We start from the raw sequence: 23,061 nt of genomic DNA, 5'->3' as shown, positions 1-23,061 counted from the left end.
AAAGATTAAACCCCTACTATCCTTGACGCATCCTTCATTTAATATATCACATATTCATAAATAAATAAACTTATATAATGTACTTTAATTCGCAACCAAGGCGATATGCGGACGGAAAACGAATTTCAAACTTTTCAATAAAATTATGAAAAAATAAAGAAAATAAATATATCAAAAAAAAAAAAATAATATAATATTTACTGAACTTGCATACGTCTTCTCGATTAAATATATTAATGTCTTTCACGTTCCGTTACCAGAACTTTCACGATCGTCTCTCAATACTTGACCGCCGTAAGATATTCTTTCACGATCATTTCTCTCGATAAACCGAATGACACCCGTGTGGTATGACCCCTTAAATAGTAAAATTTCAAAGAAAACAGTAGACAGAATACAGAGAGTCTCTATATATTAGAGAAGTACAATCGTTGTTTACATGTTAATAAACGCAAACAAATAATTGTCCTCTCTACCCCCTAAGGGGGTATTTGTGGTTCTTGCAATCTAAACACCATAATATGGAGAACGCTCTGATAATCATGTGATTCTTCCGGCGGAATTCAAAATCTCCCGCTTTTCAGACTCTCTTCCGTCCCTCCTGTTAAAATTTTAAATCTTCCGCTTTTGAACATGTCAACCTCTTAAAATTTTCAATACACATTTTTGTTTACAAAATCGCTAGGGACAGAGAAAAAGTCCGAGAAACTCGAAATCGATATGGGAAAAGTCCGAGAAAAACGGAAGTTTCCTGTTGTATCAAAACATAACATGAGGTTATAAAATAGGTAAAATCAGCCTGAAGTGTTTAGGATTAAACTGTTTATACATCAATAAATTAAATGATAATAGGCAATTAACTGGTGACAGCTATCTAGTTTGAGACACAAGCCTGGTTGATTTAAATTGAAATACTGACAAAGTAGTAAATTGACTAATTGTAGAAGTTGTATGAACAACGATCTAATTCACTATATGTGATGCTGTTGAAAACATGCGACATTTACTGAATCTCAAAGACAAATGAAATCAACTCAAAATCAACTCAAATATGATATTTATGGCTAGTTTTCTATCCAAACCAATGGAATAATTATAAGTATAGTTGTCTTGGACTGTTCTTAAATTTAGAATTTGACAAAATGCAAACTGTATTTTATCACCAATTGAAATCCCTGCAGCAAATAAAAGAAGATCAAGTATCTAGCCCAATTCAACTCTGTCTTGAGATTTGATTTCAAATGGTGTAAATCCAGTACCTAGGGTAAAGACCATGCTTACCACACTTCATGCAAAGCTGACTATGGTGGCCCTAATGACTTGACCAAACTTATGGAGACAGCTTCCAACCAGCAAGCCTACATATCTACCAATTTAACACCTTCTGTTACAAGCATGTTCAGAGGTGGTACCAAAGTTGACAATGTAGCTTTATCAGAGATACTTTTTGCCAACTATGTATGATGGCTGACCACTTTATCTTGAATTATACATAATGAATAAATATTTGAAAACCCCTTATCTTCTATTTTTATCAAGTAAAAATGGATATGCAGGTGCTGAAAGATATGGAATAATTGTTCCTTTAACCCCAAAAAAGGAAGATATGCAGTTTAAACACACAAAAAAAAATGTTTGTAAAGTTTGTTAAATCATGTCAATACCGAAATACTGACTACTGAGCTGATGATACCATCGGGGACTGATAGTCCACCAGCAGAGGTATTGGAAACTTCGCGTATTGCCTCCCTATCTCACAGATTCATGTTCCCAAACATATTTCCTAAAACGCGCGGTGGTTGTCTTAATAGAATCAGGAGTTGTTCAACTTTGCGATGCACCGGGTTCGTCCTTTTCGTCATCTTTTTTTTAGGGGAGGAGGGGGGTGGGGTGTTTGTATTTCGCGTGATTTTCTTCATTTTTTACCAACAATTCATGTGTTGCCATTTTCCAGGACAGAATTAAATACATTTTAAGTTTTGTGATACATAGGCCATTTTGGTTCAACATGTTATGACCAAAGAGGGTAGGTATATAGGTATGTAAAACTCTATGTAGTTAATGGTAGTGAAAACGCAGTCCCTTGATACGAAAGACAGGAAATCGTAAATCTTGTAAGAAGTCAAAAGACATAAAACAAAAACTTGGACTAGAACAGCAAATGGACGACAATGGAAACTCACGCCAATATATAAAAATAAATAAAATACCCGGACCCGTAAACAGAACAAGGAGGCCAGGGAGGCGAGGATAAAAAATTAGAATTTGCAATACGCATATGTATAAACCCAAGGCACTGAGACATATGTTCCGTATGAAAAGAATAATCATAATCTTAACGGGCAACCACAAATATTATCGAGAATGGAGTTTGCCGTTTGGAGAAAAATTTAATCATTTAATGCATTTATTACAGATGCATTGTCTGAATAATGAGCTTGTCGGGAAAATGGGCTGTCTGAATAATAATAATGAGCTGTCGGAGTATTCGGCTGTCAAAATAACGGGATGTCACTTAGTGTAACACTGCCCAGGATCTCCGGAATGCCCTTATGATTCATTTTAGGCATCGGAGATGCATACACACCAAATGTATAACTATGGTGTACGCTTTTAATTCTACACTTAAATATTGAAAACGAAATTAAATATATATGTTTTATTCTAAAAAGAAATGAGGGTGCGAGTCCCAGTTTACACAACTACTCAACTGCTCAGCCTTGAAAAATCTAATGAAAACAAACTTGACTTATTAATATCTTGTTTTTACCAAATTAACTACACCATGTTTTAAGTTGTTTCGGAATTAGGCAATATATGATGAAAATGGTTGTTGATATTTTAAGTAGACATACGTCAAATGCATGGAAAAAGAAAGCCTGCCAGACAACCAGGCAAAATGCTCTAAATGCAATGGCATCATATTGACCTAAAATTTATCATGCATAATGACTTCAAGGCAGCAACTCTTTGTGAAAAAAATATTTCTTTTAGATATTCAATGGCAGTCTCTGGATGGACTGCCATCTACATTTAGCACTATACGGTGAAAATAGCCTGATAATTAGCCAATGTCAGTAGTTAAAAGCTGACAAATACCAATCGTTTGTAACGTGTTACTGGTTTATTTGTCAACTGCAAAATATATACGCCGGACAATTTGATTCCTCCGGTCAATAAGTTTTCTATACAAAATAAAATTCCACATTTTGTTTTCATAAATAAGTAAATATGTTGACCATTGATTGTTTATTATGTTTTTTTCTTCATTAAACTGATCGTTCAATAAAAATAATAACCACGTTTTAACTTGAATTATAAACAGATAGTGTTGTTGTTTTACAGAAATAAGTATAGAGTTTCCTTGGCTTGGCAATTCTGATGGACTACATAGCATGCTCGCTTTGGGATATTTTAACAGTTACGAGAACAATTTATGTCTAGCAGGCCCATGTAAGGCAGGGAAAAGTACATTAGCTAGTGTACTCATTGATGACGAAATTCCCCTCCAGTATAAATCAACAGACGGACTAGTCATATTCTTCGGCAGGAATGGAATAGATTTAGAAAGCAAACATATGGTTCCACTGAAAGAAGGTAATTTTAAGTTAGTTCATGTTTTGGTGTGATCAGGTGTAAATCGACTGATTTGTTTGCAATTAATACGTTAATACTAAATTAAACAGAATGCACAAGCCTTCGATGCAGTATCATTCAGAAACTCTCATACGAAATCAGACAATTGATATAATGCAGATGCATGATACAAAGAGTTAGGTCCCATATGGTCAAATAAGTTTTGTAAGGTAATCTGGAATAAATGTGAAAATCAACTAATGGCGACTATATATCATTTGTTTTTTATTATAGAATTTATTTTATTTATTGACCTTTTACGTCTCTTGAGCTTTTCCCATCGTCGTCGTTAACTTTTACAAAAATCTTCTCCTCTGAAACTACTGGGCCAAATTGAATTAAACTTGGCCACAATCATCATTAGGGTATCTAGTTTAAAAAATGTGTCCGGTGACCCGGCCAACCAAATAAGAAAGTCGCCACAGCTAAAAATAGAACATAGGGGTAAAATGCAGTTTTTGGCTTATCACTCCAAACCAAAGCATTAAGAGCAAATCTGACATGGTGTAATATTGTGTATCAGGTCAAGATCAATCTGCTATAAAATTCTCAGATGAATCGGACAACCCATTGTTGGGTTGCTGCCCTGGAATCGGTAATTTTAAGGAAATTTCGCTGTTTTTGGTTATCATCTTGAATATTATTATAGATAGAGATAAACTGTAAACAGCAATAATGTTCGGCAAAACAAGATTTACAAATAAGTCAAATAACTGAAATGGTCAGTTGACCCCTTTAGGAGTTATTGCCCTTTATAGTCAATTTCTAACCATTTTTCGTAAAACTTAGTTATCTTTTACAAAAATCTTCTCCTCTGAAACTACTGGGCCAAAATAATCCAAACTTTGCCACAATCATCTTTGGGGTATGCAGTTTTGAAAATGTGTGGCGTGACCCGGTCAAACAACCATGATGGCCGCTACGGCTAAAAATAGAACATAGGGGTAAAATGCAGTTTTTGGCTTTTAACTCAAAAACCAAAGCATTTAGAGCAAATCGGATATGTGATAAAATTGTTTTATCAGGTGAAGATCTATCTGCCCTGAGAATTTTTCAGATGAATCGATCAACCCGTTGTTGGGTTGCTGCCCCTGAATTGGTAATTTTAAGGAAAATTGGCTGTTTTTGGATATTATTTTGAATATTATTATAGATAGAGATAAACTGTAAACAGCAATAATGTACGGCAAAGTAAGACCTTAAAATAAGTCAACATGACCATAATGGTCAATTGACCCCCTAAAGAGTTATTGTCCTTTATAGTTATTTTTTTTACAATTTTCATAAAATTTGTAAATTTCTACTAACATTTTCCACTGAAACTACTGTGCCAAGTTCATTATAGATAGAGATAATTGTAAGCAGCAAGAATGTTCAGTCAAGTAAGATGTACAAACACATCACCATCACCAAAACACAATTTGTCATGAATCCATCTGCGTCCTTAGTTTAATATTCACATAGACCAAGGTGAGCGACACAGGCTCTTTAGAGCCTCTAGTTATCATTTATAACGTATGGTTCGTATGATCGCGGGTCTTCATTGGTTATAATTCAATTTTGACGTCAACTTGTCTTGCTTTCCTCTGAATTTACTATTGTTTCGTCACTTTAAAAGGCGATATTGTTTGATAAATGAAGGCAACAGTAGTATACCGCTGTTCAAAACCCATAAAACCATGGACAAAAAACAAAGCGGGGCAACAAATTAAACCCGATGGAAACGCATCAAATATAAGAGGAGAACAACGACACGACACTAAAATGCAACACATACAGAAACGAACCAAGCACCAGTTAAAATCCTATGAGAATAACAAATATAACATCAAAACCAAATACATAAATTTGGGATAAATAAGTACGGTGACACTTCTTATAGTAATATGAATTCACACTTAAAAAATAAGAGAAAACAAACGACACACCGGAAACACAACGTTAAAATGTAACACACACAGAAACGAACTATAATATAACAATGGCCATATTCCTGACTTGGTATAGGACATTTTTAAAGGAAAAAATGGTGAGTTGGACCTGGTTTTGTGGCATGCCAAACCTCCCTCTTTTATGGCCATGTGAAATATAACATTAAAATGACAACACAACATAACAGGACTACAATATAAATAAATAAGAGAACATAATTGACAAAGAAACACACGAATAATAGCTAACAAAAGGCAACAAGTTCAAAATTTTAATACGCCAGAAGTGCATTTTGTCCACACAAGAATTACTAGTGACGCCCAGATACAAAGTTTGAAAGCCGAAACAAGTTCAAAGTTGAACAGCATCGAGGACCAAAAGTTCAAAACGTTTAGTAAAATGAACATATTTTTTTACGTTTTAGATTTGAAAATTATATCGTATCACATTGCATTCAGTGATAGAATTCATGTTTATTTGAGCAATATTAATGCATTACTCATCTTTAAACATAATTATAATGTTTTGTTATCAATTAATTGCTTTATCATCTTTTAAGAGTATAACATTTTTCATGTTTGATTATTTGAAAAACACTTGCGTACCACATCTTCTTTATTTCTTTATCAACCTTAAAAAATAAAAATTTTCATACCGGACAGTACTCGACTTTTGAATAGTCCAAAAAAAAAATCATAATGGAAAATCTTTTATCAAATCGCAAATTGTTAAGCGAACGTGTAGAAAAGGGTGGATTAAACCTAATTGTGAAGCAAGATAGACCTCTGAATTGTATGACAGTTCCATTATATAAGACAATGTGTGATAAAAAAATTATTAGGTTGATTTGTTCAAAATTGGTATTGTATGTTTCTACATTTCTCTGCCCACAACATCGCGGTTTGTCACCAGCTCAAGTTAAAGACTGTTTTCGCGGAAATAACGGAACAGTTAAATCTTCACTACTCACAAATATTTTTCTAATGCGACATTAAGATATGACCATCTTAAACTCTTCTAAGATCGTATGTACATACATTTGTACATAATAATTACCTTTAACGGCGGTCATTCTCAATATGAACGGAGGAAGAGCTAAACCTATATCGTATGTTTAGTAATGTTGATTTTTTTCTCATGAAAATACATTAAACATTTGTGAATAAATACTGACCTCAATGGCAAATTCAAAAGTAGAAGTCCATAAAAATGGACAAATTCAAATGTTATCAACCAATGGAACGAGTGATAAAAATAGCTGTCATATCCTTGCCTTAATGTCAGTTCTTTATTTAAGAGGGTCAAATGCAGTTTTTGGCTTATATATCAAAAACGAAAGCATTTAGAGCAAATCTGATAATAAGGTGAAAATGTTCATTATGATCTTTATTTATTAAAAGGAGCTAGTCAAACCGCCCGTCAGTTGTTTGTAGTTCTGGTTTATTGACAAAATTTGACGTGTAATCAAAACATACATAAAAGGTTGAAGTAACAATAACTTGGATCGAGCAACCAAAACTGTGTAAACAAACTTCACAGATATATAAAACTAACTTAAAAAAAATCAACAAAACATATATACAAATTAATCCTACACAGACGCAAACAAAACGGTCGATGTAGTTGATGTGCCTTGTTAATGTGCCTTTTTGTGTTTTTTGTAACATATTTGTTTGCTGTATATAGTGATTAAGATTGTTACACATTGCGGACTGCTTTGCCCCTGTTTTTGAAATTTTCACTTGTTGTTAATGTTTGTTTTGTTCACGCATAGTTGTCAATGTGGTGGACCTTTTTGCGACTGTCATACAGGTGAGAGGTTTATCAAGCTGTAAAGCCAGGTTTAGTTCATAAATTTTCTACATTGGGAAATGCCTGTTTCAGGGAGTATGACAGTTGTTGTCCATTCGTTTGGTGAGTTTGTGATTTATGATTTATTCATATGTTTACGTACTTTTTGTCTTGATTTTTCCTCAGAATTCGTTTTTTTTTGTTGTTTTACTTTTTGCTCACCTGGCCTAAAAGGCCATGTGAGCTTTTCTCATCACTTGGCGTCCGTCGTCGTCGTCGTCGTCGTCGTCGTTGTCGTCGTTAACAATTTTTCAAACATCTTCTCCTCTGAAACTACTGAATGGATTTGAATGAAACTTTGCATGATTGTTCCTTAGATTATCCTGCACAAAGTGTGTGCTTCGAATTTGATCCGTCAAAAAACTTGACCGCCGTTACTTAAAATAGAACATAGGGGTCAAATGCAGTTTTTGGCTTATATATCAAAAACGAAAGCATTTAGAGCAAATCTGATAATAAGGTGAAAATGTTCATTATGACCGGATCTATCAGCCCTGAAATTCTCAGATGAATCAAACAAACCATTGTTGGGTTGCTGCCACTTAATTGGTAATTTTAAGTAAATTTTAAATTTTGCAGTTTTTGGTCATTATCTTGAATATTATTATAGATAAAGATAAACTGTAAACAACAAAAATGATCAACAAAGTAAGATCTACAAATAAGTTAATATGACTAAAATTGTCAATTGATCCCTTAAGGGGTTATTGTCCTTTAATGACAATTTTTCACAATTTGTTCATCATATTTGCTAACTTTAAAAAATCTTCTCCTCTAAAACTTTTCAACCAAATTCAACCAAACTTCAACTGAATGATCAGTAGGGTGTATAAAATAAAGTCTGTGCTTTATTTTTTATTTCGTAAAAAAACATGGCCGTTATGGCTAAAAATAGAACACAGGGTAAAATGCAGTTTTTGGCTTATATCTCAAAAACTCCAGCATTTAGAGCAAATAAGACAAGAAGTTAAATTATTCATTAGTTCAAGGTCTACCTGTCCTGAAATTGTCAGCTGAATTGGGTAACTGGTTCTTCAGGTAAAATGCCCCTGAATTGATGATTTTAAAGAAATTTTGCAGTTTTTGGTTATTATCTTGAATATTATTATAGATACAGATACACTGTGTTATGCAAAGTAAGATCTACAAATAAGTCAATTTGACCAAAATTTTCAATTGACCTCTTAAGGAGTTATTGCCCTTTAAAGACTTTTTTCACAATTTGTTCATCATGTTGACTTACTTTAAAAATCTTCTCCTTTGAAACTGCTGTATCAATTTCAGCCAAACTTAGGCTAAATGAGTTTCAGAGTATCTAGTATAAATTTTATATTTCATTTCCTTGTATGCCGAGAAACATAGCTCCTATGGCTAAAATAGAACATAGGAGAAAATGATTTTTTTTGCTTTTAAAGGAAATAGGATGATTCAAAGAACATTTAAATAAATTGAACAGCCAAAATAATCATTGATGAGAGATTTAACTAAAACAATTAAGGTGAGCGATTCAGGCTCTTGAGAGCCTCTCGTTTGTAGTAACTTTGACTAGAACGAATCCTATAAATGACCAACATGCACCAGCAATGCTCATAGTTAAAGATCCGATAGCGAAACATATGCATACCAAGTCACGTCCATAGTTAGAGTATTTAACCGAAAAATATTAGCAGGAAGACAAATAAAGTAAAAACTGTCAGATAAATAACAAAAAACACAATGCAATAAAAGGGAAACATATTAATTGTGTTGGTGTTAGTTTAAGTCTTAGTCACTGCAAATCAGAAGAAGAGAACAACAGTGTAAACTTGCTACCACTTAAAAAAAACAAAAAAAACATTATATTTGTATTATTACAGGAGAAAGAGGACATTCAGTCCTTGATAGCGTTCTTCGTGGACAACCTACATTAAATCTTGTTAAAAGTATTGATTGTAGCCGAATTGAAACAGTGTCCAGGCATAAACGATCCCCGATCTTAGAACAAACAGAACTTGCGTCGCTGACAAAAGAGGAGACAAAACCTGAAAACCTGAAATCTGAAATCTCTAAAGACAAACTCACTTCCGAAAAATCATCTATTTTGTATACTGAACCATATAATTCAAGTAGCCAAATGCAAAAAGAAAACATCTCACAGGTTGCTGAAATTGCGAAGCTAGAATATTATACTATTCATGATGATATACTAAATGAAGTTAGAAATGGTCGATACAAAATAAGTATAGCACCATCCGATCTGATAGACTTTGGTGGACAAAGATCGTATGATATGACTCATCAACTTTTTATACACCATAGTGGATCTTTCATACTGATGTTTGACGGAACGATTGGACTAGAAACTCCTTTGAAAGAGTACCCAAATGGAAAAACTACCGCTGCATGTAAGTATTATTCCAAACTTGAAGGCATTATATTTTAATATAACGATTGAAACTTTGAAACTTTCCATGGAATAGCCAAATAAAGTCATAATATATTGTATCATCACTGCAGGTGGAGAAAATCTGTTGTAGAGTCGTCACTTGTTCAGACGTACTAATAATATGTTTATTTATATAATTATAAATATAATTGTGACTGCATCTTACATTAATTTGAAGGATCCTTTACAATACATAATTCAGTGCGTCTGCCCTATTAATATATGTACCTTTGATAACTGCTGTAAACATTCCATCGCCATGCCTCATACAGCATGTAATGTATTACGACGCTAGATTAAAACTGACAAGAAAAGGTAACATCCGACCACCGAAAGCTTCGATATAGTAGAGCCTAGGTGGTCAAGTGATCCAGCGCGTCGGGTATGGTACAAGGCGATTGCATGCCACAATATATCAATATCATAAGTTAGAATCCCAGATCTAACATTGTTGGTCTGTCAATTTTAAGCTAGCGTCGTAACATATTACATGCTCATAAAGCAATAAGATGGAGTTGTTACAGATGAGCTGATTTTTTAATGTAAAGAATCCTACAAATCAACGTTAGATACAGTCACAGAAATAGGTATTATATAAGTACGCCTGAACCAGTGATGACTCTACAACAGATTTTATCAATCGGATTACCAGCAGTGATGATGCTACATAGATATAGAAAGATGTGGTGTGAGTGCCAATGAGACAACTGTCCTTCCAAATAAAAATTTAAAAAGTAAACCAATATAGGTTAAAGAACGACCTTCAACACGGAGCCTTGGCTCACACCGAACAACAAGCTATAAAGGGCCCCAAAATTACTAGTGTAAAACCATTCAAACGGGAAAACCAACGGTCTAATCTATATAAACAAAACAAGAAACGAGAAACACGTAATATATTACATAAACAAACGACAACTACTGTACATCAGATTCCTGACTTAGGACAGGTGCAAACATTTGCAGCGGGATTAAACGTTTTAATGGATTCTTCTCCCTTTTTCTGAAACAATAGCATAACATAACAACATAGAAAAACACACGATAAAATATCAATTTGCAGACTTAACTCAATCAAAAAACGTATGATTACACAATGAACGAATAAATTTGATCTGCGATATCTGATTACAAAGGCACAGTTAATTAAATACTAGAGACAAATATTCATGACCAAAAAGCGAACAAACAAATTCAAACAAAGCCATGGCAGGACATCACTGAGAAATATCTAACCCTTCAAAAATATTGATCAATATTCACTTTAGAAAAAAAAACGGTTTTAAACAAAATAATTATAATCTACAAGTTTATACAAATGAAGTAAGAATAAGTAAAAAATTGAAGATATTACAAATAATCAAAGCTTGTGTACAGACAAGATCCATATAAATAAAAAATAACAAAAAGCATTATAAACAGTATCACAAGGTCGAATTAACGATAGATGCATGACAACTCGGCCCGGAGACCAGTCGGACCGAGTCTAGTCGGACCGAGTCCTCTCGGACAGTCTTAGAAGACAACTTTGATTGTATATGAAAGCAACTCGTACCGTCAATAATAGTACTCGGTATCTATAAGGACAACACAGACAAAGTATTAAAATAAGATTTGAAATGTATTAACTATTATAAATTATTAAACGATGATTTTTTATTTATCATTTTGGCATGTTATTGTATTATGTGAATATTTTTTTTTCTTATCTTTATCAATTTATTACAAAACTTTTATGATTGAAAAAAAAAGCTAGATTGAATTGATTATTTATTTGTTACGGTGAAGATTCTTCATAGTGATTCTACATTTTGAATAAAATTCTCATTAATTCAATAAACAAACTTACTTAATCAGCCGATACAATATTCATTTTTTTCCATAATCAATAAACATGATAAATTTAATCAACAATCAGTAACAAAAGTTTAGTTATTCTTATTAAGGATGTACACCTCTGAGGAGCCAAAAATTTCTAGAATTAAACTTTTTTTCTAAACCTGTTTTTTGTGTTCATATGACTGTAAAAAAATAATTGGTGAAGAAAAAATCATACGGTGGTGCACTTCTTTTTTTGCTACGGCCCTTTGAAAGTACCCAATTTTCATGATTTTCCCATTTTTCATCAGTTTTTACCTATTTTTGGGCTCTAATCATGAAAAAAATCACATTTCCTCAATTAAACTTTTTGTCATACTTTCAATAAAGATGAAGGGGACCAATCTGAATAAATTTTAATTTCAAAAACTATAGGTAGGTGTTAATATAAGAAAGTCTTATCATATTTTGATGCTTTTTTGTGTCAAATTTACCATGTTGTCAATTTTGTAAATTTGTGATTTTTCTCCGTTTTAAGTACAAATTGCATATTTTTTCAACTTCTTTGTTATAATTGATTGAAAACATACATATCTAAGAAATTTGAAAAGAAAATAGGGATGTGGGATGTGTACATGTTTCTGGTAAAATCATTTTTTGTATCCCTCACCTATTTTCTCGATATTTTGGCTAAAAAGACTGACTCGATTGGTAATAAAATTTGAAAAATGTATTACTCAAAAACTACTCATTGGAAATACCCAATTTTTTTACAGAGTTGAGTTTGATTATTATATTTTTTAAATTCATTCATATTTTACACTTGTATCTCATGTTTTAGACATAATTCCAGAACGAGATTTCAACGAGACTGAACGAGACTGAAATGTCAGAAGAATACATCCTTAATAGAACAATCAAGAAAGTGATAATCAAATTACACAAAGATACAAGATAATACAGCCTGTATTTATAATTAGTCTAAAAAATAAGCTAAACAACGTTAAATCTTTAAATTTGCTTTCGCGAATTTTTGTTCTTCCCTCGCTGGGATTCGAACTCATGCAACTGAGATATCGTGTCACCAAATCGCCTTGCACTGTATCCGATGAGCTAGACATCTCAACCAACTAGGCTCTCATATCGCGTCTTGCGTACTAAGTTATAATCCTGGTACCTTTGATACTATTAGTTTTATATGTAGGACTCAAATATATGGCGGGTTCCAAATCTATGGCAGATTCCTAAAATGGCAAATGTGATATTACAAACGTCTAACAAGTCAAATATATGGCAGAGTTTTGTTTTCTCCAAGTGTATGACAGATCCTAAAATCGCGTCATTTTCCGTGAAAAATAGTAACCTATTACGTCACCATTGGATAACGCCATATTACATCGTCGCTGCCGCTAACGATAGCGGCATCCATAGATTTGAAAAACGTTCCAAATAAAGGTATTGCCATCTACAATATAAGTAAGTTTTCAAAGTGGAAGATAACTATACTGTATGAATTTAAATCGTCATCAAATAAAACAGATGTATTAACGATGAAATAAATATTATGTGAAAATTCAAACGGTTCATTTTATTTTTTAATAATTCCCTGCCTTCTTGTTTGTTAAAGTACTTATCAAATGGTTTAGTAAATCATGGATTAAACCATGCATAGATTAGAAAAAAATACATATCTGCCATAGATTCGGAACCCACCATGGATTTGGAACCAACCATGGATTTGAGTCCTACATAATGTATACCTAATTAAAGAAAAGAATAATGTTGTTTTAGGGTCTAAATTATAAATAATGAATAAACATTTACTTTTAAAAAGAAGAACTTTTTTTAACTTAAAAGGGGACAAATTCATTATATTTTGAACAACTTTTATCAAAGAGGGTGTCACCTAGGCCTACTTTAAAAAAAAATAACAAAATTCTTGGACATTTTTAGACCATATAATACTAGAAAGATGTACAGTTATTTGGAAAAGTTTCTTCAAAATAGGAATATGTGCCCTTTTGTACTAAGAAGTGGTTTTTAAAACAAAACAATTTTTTTATCACTTGAAATTGATCCCTCATTTAAGGTGTAGTCATTAAATTGAAGGTTTACATCCATTCGAGGGGTTGTATCCAACTTTTGAATAGATTTATTCATAACGACAGTTTTCTTTTCTAGACCATCGTTAATGAATAAGTTGAGACGTAAAACTATGCTTTAAACACGTGTGTCCTTTAAAGACTTTAAAGTACCCTTTAAAATCAATTATCTATATCAAAGTCAAAGGATAAATTGTAAATTGTAGAATTTTCTTGTTTTTGAACATTTTTTGTCATAACTACAGTTTTCTCTTCTAGAGAGGAGACCTCAAAAGTTTGCCTCACATACGTGACGTTACAAAGTGGTTAATAAATCCTTTGTCACATGTGACGGACGCCATTTAACCATATTATTTTGTCAAACAATACAATCAACACCTTTATTTATTAGTCCTTTATTTTAATCAATCTGTCATATATACATTACTAATATGGCAAAGTTACAACTGCAACTCTATGGATTCAGATGCCGCTAAAATGTATTGCTAGATATCGGAAAAACGGTTTCTTTTGACATACACAGGATTCCCACATTTACTTTGTTACTCTTAGATATATGTTGATCATGATTAGACATCTATGAGTCTTGAAATATGTCAACTGCTTGTGTCATTCATTTTTAACACTTTGTATATTCCAATGAGTTTATTTTTTTTTTTATCTTTTACAAGATATTGAATCATCTTTATAACACCTTGTCCCTTAGTTTTCAATTTTGCCTAGTTTAGGTGGTCTTGAAGTATCGTTATCGGCTCGATTGCGGAATGTTGTGGGGTCAACCACCCGCTGGGTCAATCAAAATACTCTAAAATTGACATTTGCTTCTTCTCCGAAAAGCACGTATGGGTTGCAAATCCACGGTGGCTTCCAACAAGTAGTGTGAATGTAATTTGTGAACTAGATATATAGCACGTTGAAAATGAATCCTCGTGTTTAGTTCTAGTACAACAAAGGGTTGATATTCATATCCAATTAAAGGTTACACTTTGTAAAAACAGCTGTTTCCCTAACCAAACATCTTTAAGGAAGATATATACCATTCATAGATCCTCATTCTGTTGACGTACTGGATCCCACATATAATCTCTTTGTGTCATTTCCCAGGGACATAACTTTTAACTATTACTAGTTAGTATACATATTAATATCGGTCAAATTGAATTATGTGGGGCACCTTTAGTCTAGGTAGTAGTAGTTACAAATTTAAGTTTAAGTTTAAACTCGTTACAGTTCGGGCCGTATATACGTTAAAAATATGCAACACATTCTTATATTTTGTCATTCGAAAAGAATGTAGTGTTAGAACTTCCCATTCTAGGATAAAGAAAAAAAACAAACAACAAAGTAAAAGTGGTACAAATTTAGCCGAGAAAAAAGTTCTTGGAAATAGCATTGTCAATAATTACAGAAATGCAACCTAAAAGGTTTGCAGCCTTAAAATCATTTTGTTTTTTTTCAAATTGGACGGAAACTGTTAACCAACCTCATAATTATTCAGTTTGTCCGAATCGAAATATCGCCTAGTGCTATACATGTTAGCTGAAGGACGCCTCCGGGTGCGGGAATTTCTCGCTACATTGAAGACCTGTTGGTGACCTTCTGCTGTTGTTTTTTATTTGGTCGGGTTGTTGTCTCTTTGACACATTCCCCATTTCCATTCTCATTTTTATTATATAGATATGGGAAGATGTGGTATGAGTTCCAATGAGACAGCTCTCCTTCCAAATAACAATTTATAAAAGAAAACCATTATATATATATACATATTATGTGTATCTAAATGAAGCATTGTAAACTGTACTACGTATACCCTATGTCTTTTAACCCTAGTTCTTTATTACAAAGTTCATTATTTCAAAACATGATAGTTTAAGAGTGTTGTAATAAAAAAAAACATAACTTACTTTTCTGCACCAGATGCACATTTTAACAATCAATGTCTCTTTAGTGATGCTCGAGACCAAAATATTTTAAAAACCTAAGCTAATTGAAGAGATAGAGGGTTTTAACTCAAAAGGACAAAAAGTATTGCCAAATCCGTTTTAGAAATAAGAGCTTTGTATGAGGGAGATATATAACTTAATTCTAAATTATTTTGAAAATTCCTTATCAGCAAAAACGGTACCACATAGTTATTCCCAAGATGCGCGTTTCGACAATCATTGTCTGTTCTGTGATGCTCAAGGCCAAAATATTTAAAAATCCATAGCTGATTATAAGGATGAAGACCTATTACCAATGCCTTAAAGGAATCCGAGCTTTGAATAATGGAGATTCATTCTTTAGTTTTAACTAATTTTGTTACTTTGGTATACTCCATCTGTCGTTTTTACATATCACCTTATGAAAAATATTAGCACATAGCAATACACCATGTAGGTCTAAAACTATCCGGATAAAAATATCGTTTGGTTTTTGTTTATCAAATCGTGATAATAACATATGAACAGATTGTTTCCTTTACCAATACAATACTATTCTTATCATGGTAAAAAACAGATCAAACTTTCTAAATTATATATGTGTGGGTTTCTTTCTGGAATAGTTTTAGAATAGTAGTACTGTGGATTCATTATTATTCGTTGGATACCAATTGTCGTGGCTTTCGTGGGTACAGGTGAACCACGAATTCAAATGTTCAACGAATTACAAATTTCCTATACGCTTTGTACACAGAAATCGACAAACCACGAATTCAAATATCCACGAAATTGTAAGTTTTCCTTAATCCACGAAAATTGATACCCACGAAAATAAATGAATCCACAGTATATACTATATATTTTCATAGGTTTGTTTAAAATACTTAATATATAGATAATTTTCGGATTCTCAATGTGATTATTTGGATGTAGTTATTTGATTTATCTGAAATGTTAGCTCTTTTCTATACATCTCAAAAGTAATGATGATTTAATTATTTACAGTAATATTAAAGCACTGGGTTGATTCGATTCTGACCTACGCTGAGGATACAGGAGACATTATGCCAAAGATTCTTTTTGCAGCAACACACAAGGATAGTTGTGATCAGGTGTGTATTGATGATCTTCAACTAGCATACTATATGAACATATGTTTTTCATGATAGTAGAATTAATATCTTCCAAGACTGTATACATTTGTACAATTTAGTAGGTATTCCTTTAGAAACATACCGTAATTAATGACTCAATCTGTGCAAACAAAATCTCTGACAATGGTTGGCATTTTTTATGTTGGGCCCTCATGTTAAGGAAATGTTTTAACGCTAAAACAAATGCTTGAGATGTCAGACCACCAATTATTCCCTTCAATTTAGAACGTATGTAAAGGTAGGCTTATATATTTTGACACAAAAACCTACTTTTGATGCCCTTGTTTACTTACATAATCAACACATTTGCAGAAATGAAACTTTTGGCGAAAGATAAATAGGATTTAGACAACTTTGAGCCAGTATTTACTTGACTGTGATTTTGAAATACAAATTCAGAACAAATGCGCTTCATAGTATACTAATTTAAGATTTCCGGATAATCAGGAGCTATTTTGGTAGTACCTGTGTTCCTAAGATCAGATTTTTGCGATAGGAATTAAAAGGTAGGCTGAAAATTGGCATGAAGAAAGCTGATACATGAACAATTCAGGATATTTCTGGTGTCTATGTAGTTAAACTTAAGGTAACACGATACCAAATGACGTCACGCCACGAGTTACCTATTATTTTTGGTAACTATGTGACAATTCTAAAGTTAACTTTCCGTAGATGAAGTGTGTATTGATGATCTTCAACTAGCATACTATATGAACATATGTTTTTCATGATAGTAGAATTAATATCTTCCAAAACTGTATACATTTGTACAATTTAGTAGGTATTCCTTTAGAAACATACCGTAATTAATGACTCAATCTGTGCAAACAAAATCTCTGACAATGGTTGGCATTTTTTATGTTGGGCTCTCATGTTAAGGAAATGTTTTAACGCTAAAACAAATGCTTGCGATGTCAGACCACCAATTATTCCCTTCAATTTAGAACGTATGTAAAGGTAGGCTTATTATGACACAAAAACCTACTTTTGATGCCTTTGTTTACTTACATAATCAACACATTTGCAGAAATGAAACTTTTGGCGAAAGATAAATAGATTTAGACCACTTTGAGCCAGTATTTACTTGACTGTGATTTTGAAATACAAATTCAGAACAAATGCGCTTCATAGTATACTAATTTAAGATTTCCGGATAATCAGGAGCTATTTTGGTAGTACCTGTGTTCCTAAGATCAGATTTTTGCGATAGGAATTAAAAGGTAGGCTGAAAATTGGCATGAAGAAAGCTGATACATGAACAATTCAGGATATTTCTGGTGTCTATGTAGTTAAACTTAAGGTAACACGATACCAAATGACGTCACGCCACGAGTTACCTATTATTTTTTGGTAACTATGTGACAATTCTAAAGTTAACTTTCCGTAGATGAAGTGTGTATTGATGATCTTCAACTAGCATACTATATGAACATATGTTTTTCATGATAGTAGAATTAATATCTTCCAAAACTGTATACATTTGTACAATTTAGTAGGTATTCCTTTAGAAACATACCGTAATTAATGACTCAATCTGTGCAAACAAAATCTCTGACAATGGTTGGCATTTTTTATGTTGGGCCCTCATGTTAAGGAAATGTTTTAACGCTAAAACAAATGCTTGAGATGTCAGACCACCAATTATTCCCTTCAATTTAGAACGTATGTAAAGGTAGGCTTATTATGACACAAAAACCTACTTTTGATGCCCTTGTTTACTAACATAATCACCACATTTGCAGAAATGAAACTTTTGGCGAAAGATAAATAGATTTAGACCACTTTGAGCCAGTATTTACTTGACTGTGATTTTGAAATACAAATTCAGAACAAATGCGCTTCATAGTATACTAATTTAAGATTTCCGGATAATCAGGAGCTATTTTGGTAGTACCTGTGTTCCTAAAATCAGATTTTTGCGATAGGAATTAAAAGGTAGGCTGAAAATTGGCATGTAGAAAGCTGATACATGAACAATTCAGGATATTTCTTGTGTCTATGGAGTTAAACTTAAGGTAACACGATACCAAATGACGTCACGCCACGAGTTACCTATTATTTTTTGGTAACTATGTGACAATTCTAAAGTTAACTTTCCGTAGATGAAGAGTGCCGATACATTTGATACGTAACGGATTTTTTGACATTGCTTACTTTATCGTTTCCCGGCAATTCTTCTGCTCATTGCTAACCTTAAAAATGTATAACTAAACTTTTTAAATATTCTGGTTTTTATTATATTTAAGCTTCTGCACGATTTAACTTTATATGTTCTTATACATAACAGACTGAGTTTTATCCCTTTATTCTTATTCTTGGTTAATTATTACAATATATTCTTATTCATTATGCACGCCTTCTAATTATCCTCATGAAATTTTGTATTGAAAGTAATTATATAATTTATAGAAACTCAGTATGAAGTGAGGAAAAAACGGGGAATTGTACTACTATACATTTGTTGTAAAATAGTCGTCAAAAACACTGCTAAGGCAAAATTAAAAAAAAAGAAAAATTATCTGTATGAGAATACGGATAGAATGTAGAGAAAAAGCACAATACAAACAGACGTTGAAACTCATACTGATACAGAGAATACTTTGTTAGTATGGAATTTAAAAAGTAGTTTAACTTGGTTAGTTTGCCGAATAACAAAGTGTAAACAGTATCTGATATGCATTGGTCTGAACAGAGAAAATCCAATATAGTTTCGGAAATATTCGAAAAACAAAGCGCTAGCTTTGTAATCGTATAAACCAGGTCTTCGCAGGACAGACAGCAACATCAGGATAATTAAAATTTCTTAGAATGTTAACGAAGGCTGAGAAAAACATTGCACTTGATTAGGCAGCAATAAAATTAAATAAGTCAGGTCCCGTAATAGTCTGATTAAAGCTAGCCTCCAGTATCCACTTGCGTCTATAAACGCAAGTTGATAGTTGGTACTTGTTCTAGTCAGACTGGTTTCGTTACAAAAAATATTCTCACGAAATTTAGAAGCAAACGATAGACTAATTATTATTTAAACGGCAGAAAGAGACCCATGGTAATTTACGCTTGCATGGGTTTTCGGTCGTAGTAGTTTTTTTTTGGGGGGGGGGGGGTTGAGTTGGAAATAATATACAAGTACAAGTTTGAAGACAAAACGCCTGGAAGATGATTAACAATGTGGCTTTGTGGGACCCTGAGGGGCATATTAATAACAAAATAGGCGTCGGGAAAAGCATATGAATTTCACCGTCTTCTATGAAGGTTTTAGCACAAGTTAACAAGTATACGTGTAGATAATTATACTTTGAATATGTATGCATTGTCGAAAAATATAAAATGTACTTGTACGAGCTTAAGAAACACGACGAACGGCGAGACTCCCCGAGCTTTCCAATTGTTTCGTAATGAGTATAAATAAATTTAATGGTTCTTACAATGTACCTAAATATTTTATGCTACATTACATCTGTCACTTGAAACTTTAGTTGTTAAAATTTAAATTATTGCCTTTAAATTTTTTATAGAAATCGACATAAGTGTAGGTAAAACGTGGACTGCCAAGGGAACACAAAATAAGCAGTTACGCAAAACGAAATTCTACGTTACCGCGTGCTCATAATGGAAGTTGAGTAACATGAGACTGTATTTGTAACAGTACAAGTACACAAGTTGACTGATTGAGTGAGAAATGGAGATATGGGATATTTAATTAATAAGGTAGCAATATCAGGGCATTTAACGACATCATCACCATAGACATAAGGAAAAGTGTGACTTATGCTTATTGGTCGAGTATCTTTTTACTTCTGATTTGTAGTTTTAGTAAACGTTGTTCCCCTAAATTGGAAAAAAAACATTTTTAGTATAATTGTCAAAGTAACATTTCAGTATCTCACTACACATTTGTTTAAGTCTTAAAACTTAAAAGTGTGGGGATGCAAACCATAATGTAATAAGGAGATACGGTAAAATTGCCAATAATCAACTTTCCACGAACGACGAAATGACGGAAATGTTAGCTTACTGACATTGCGACTATATATAAGATCTCCAAATTACCGTTTCATTATATGAACCCACATGAACTGCATATTCAAATTCCTAATAGAGCACGTATCATTATATCATGTAACCATGTTCTTTCGACCGCCAATTTCGCACTTGGTATGTATAAGGTTTATACGGCTTATTATTTAGGACTACAGTCTCTTTGCCCCAGCTATTGAATTATTTCCCTGGTGTTATCACTTACATTAAAAGGTGCGCATATCAAGGGTTATGACAGTCGATTAGTGTTTGATGTGTTCTGATATGAACATTTCTAATGCCCGCGTCACACTGTCCCGATTTTTACGCCGATGGGTACGCGATTATGGATATTTTCAAAATCGGGACTGATCGTATCCAGATCGGGCTATTCGTAGTGCCATCTTTTACCGTCGTAGAACCATCGGCCACTTTTTTTAGTCTTCGGGGACAACTTCGGGAAGGGTTCTAAATTTTTTAACATGTTAAAAAATCCCCGAAGGTGAGTCCGACATTGAGGGTTCGTATTGAGTTCGTATCACCATCCCCACCATCATAATGTCACCGGGAATGCATCTTAGAACATCGTATTGCATTCGTGTTTCCATCGTTTCCAACGGACAATTTTGACATTACGATGTCTACACGAATGAATCACGAAGCTACCCGAAGGTCTTACGATGGCAACACGACTTCGTGAAGACCTCGTAATCCCGTCGTGTTGCCATGGAATAAAAGTACGAAGGCGACAAGATGGAACTACGACGGCAATAAATCCAGCTACATGTAAGTTAATTTTCGCGCTTAAATACATTTAAAATGGCATGCGCGATATGCACTGGTCAGTCTAATACGACAGTTAAGAAAGACGTTCATAAAACATGGAGCTCATATCATATGATTCTTTATGAAAGGCGACAGCGTTGTTTCTATTAATTCAAATGGAACAAAAAGAGCAGCTATTTCAGGCTCAGGATTTACTTTTACTAGTAAAATAATATTTTTTGTCAATTTTTCATATCAAGTAACATAATGAAAATAATAAACGCGCCTCGTACATCAACACTGCAGGTACACGTATATAGGGAAACCAAGTTTTTCTTCATTATTCTGATTTTTTATGTATCGTCTGAGTTGTTGTCACACGAATGTTTACTCTATAACCTTTCTGTTTTCTATATGTCATACCTTGCCGCATTTGTTGCTTTCCCCACATCCTTCCTTTTGTCTATACTATTATGATATTCTCCTGGAAAGAGCTCTTTTTGAATAAAAGGGATCAACAAACCCATTACCTTACCTTTAAGATAGATCAGTAAACATGGGCATAATTATGAGTGATTATTCAGAATAGTGCAAACATTTTACACTTCACACAAGGCAATGCCGAGCGTGACATCCCCTCGTATGTAACATATTGGGGACAAATATGGACACTATATTTGTATGTGACACATGCAGAACATGGTGAATGGAATAGGCATATTTGATACATAATTTTTTTTTAATAATCAACCAAAACATTCAGTAACTGGAGATACCTTTAATTTTGTCCTTAGAACCAGCAGGTAAAAAATGAGCAAACAATTTCCTGTGTATTATGCTCTTTCAAGGAGAAAAAAAAACAAGTCCATCTGCATGACCTTGACCTTTGGCCTTGAACGTAAAAAAAATGTCAGATCATTAACAGGAGGAACAATATACCAAATGTGGTTAAATCTTTTGAAGCATACTGGTTTTAGAGTGTCCACAAGGGTGATATTGCCTTGTATTACAACTGCTACTGTGACCTTGACCTTTGAACTTTAAAGTCAATAGCGCTTAAGATATTCTTAACGAGTAACACCATACCAATTTTTGGGCATTTTGGTTCTGGAGTGTCCATAACAATGTTGTCTACTCGCAACTTATATGTAGTAGGCGAGGGGATAATAATTTAAGTTTTATAAGAATTAGACAAAAAGATCGATTTCCCGCCATGCATGGCAGACTTGTACAGAAACGATATGTTGTCGAAATTCTGTTCGTTTTCATAAAAAAGTTTAAAGCAGGTAGAACACATTTTTCGATCGTTTGTATACTTGTATCTTATAGACTTCGTATGGACATCGCGCCATCATCGTAATCTATCGTGTAGCCTTCGTAATCCATCGTATAGCTTTCGTGATCCATCGTGTAGGCTTCGGCTGAGATATGAAACTTAA

At 33.2% G+C, this 23,061-nt stretch overlaps 1 protein-coding gene across 1 annotated transcript in view; it reads left to right on the top strand.

Annotated features, from left to right (window-relative positions):
- Nucleotides 1-23,061, top strand: part of LOC134696894 (uncharacterized) — a 272,055-nt gene that overhangs the window by 242,088 nt on the left and 6,906 nt on the right. The window contains exons 9-11 of the mRNA XM_063558855.1: nt 3,346-3,597; nt 9,276-9,803; nt 16,692-16,798. Coding sequence (XP_063414925.1) covers nt 3,346-3,597; nt 9,276-9,803; nt 16,692-16,798 — 887 coding nt within the window. The remainder of the gene's footprint in view (nt 1-3,345; nt 3,598-9,275; nt 9,804-16,691; nt 16,799-23,061) is intronic.

Source organism: Mytilus trossulus, chromosome 14, assembly GCF_036588685.1.
Source record: "Mytilus trossulus isolate FHL-02 chromosome 14, PNRI_Mtr1.1.1.hap1, whole genome shotgun sequence".
Lineage (NCBI taxonomy): Eukaryota > Metazoa > Mollusca > Bivalvia > Mytilida > Mytilidae > Mytilus > Mytilus trossulus.
The sequence above is the reverse complement of the archived record's forward strand: the minus strand, read 5'-3'. Positions and strand labels throughout refer to the sequence as shown.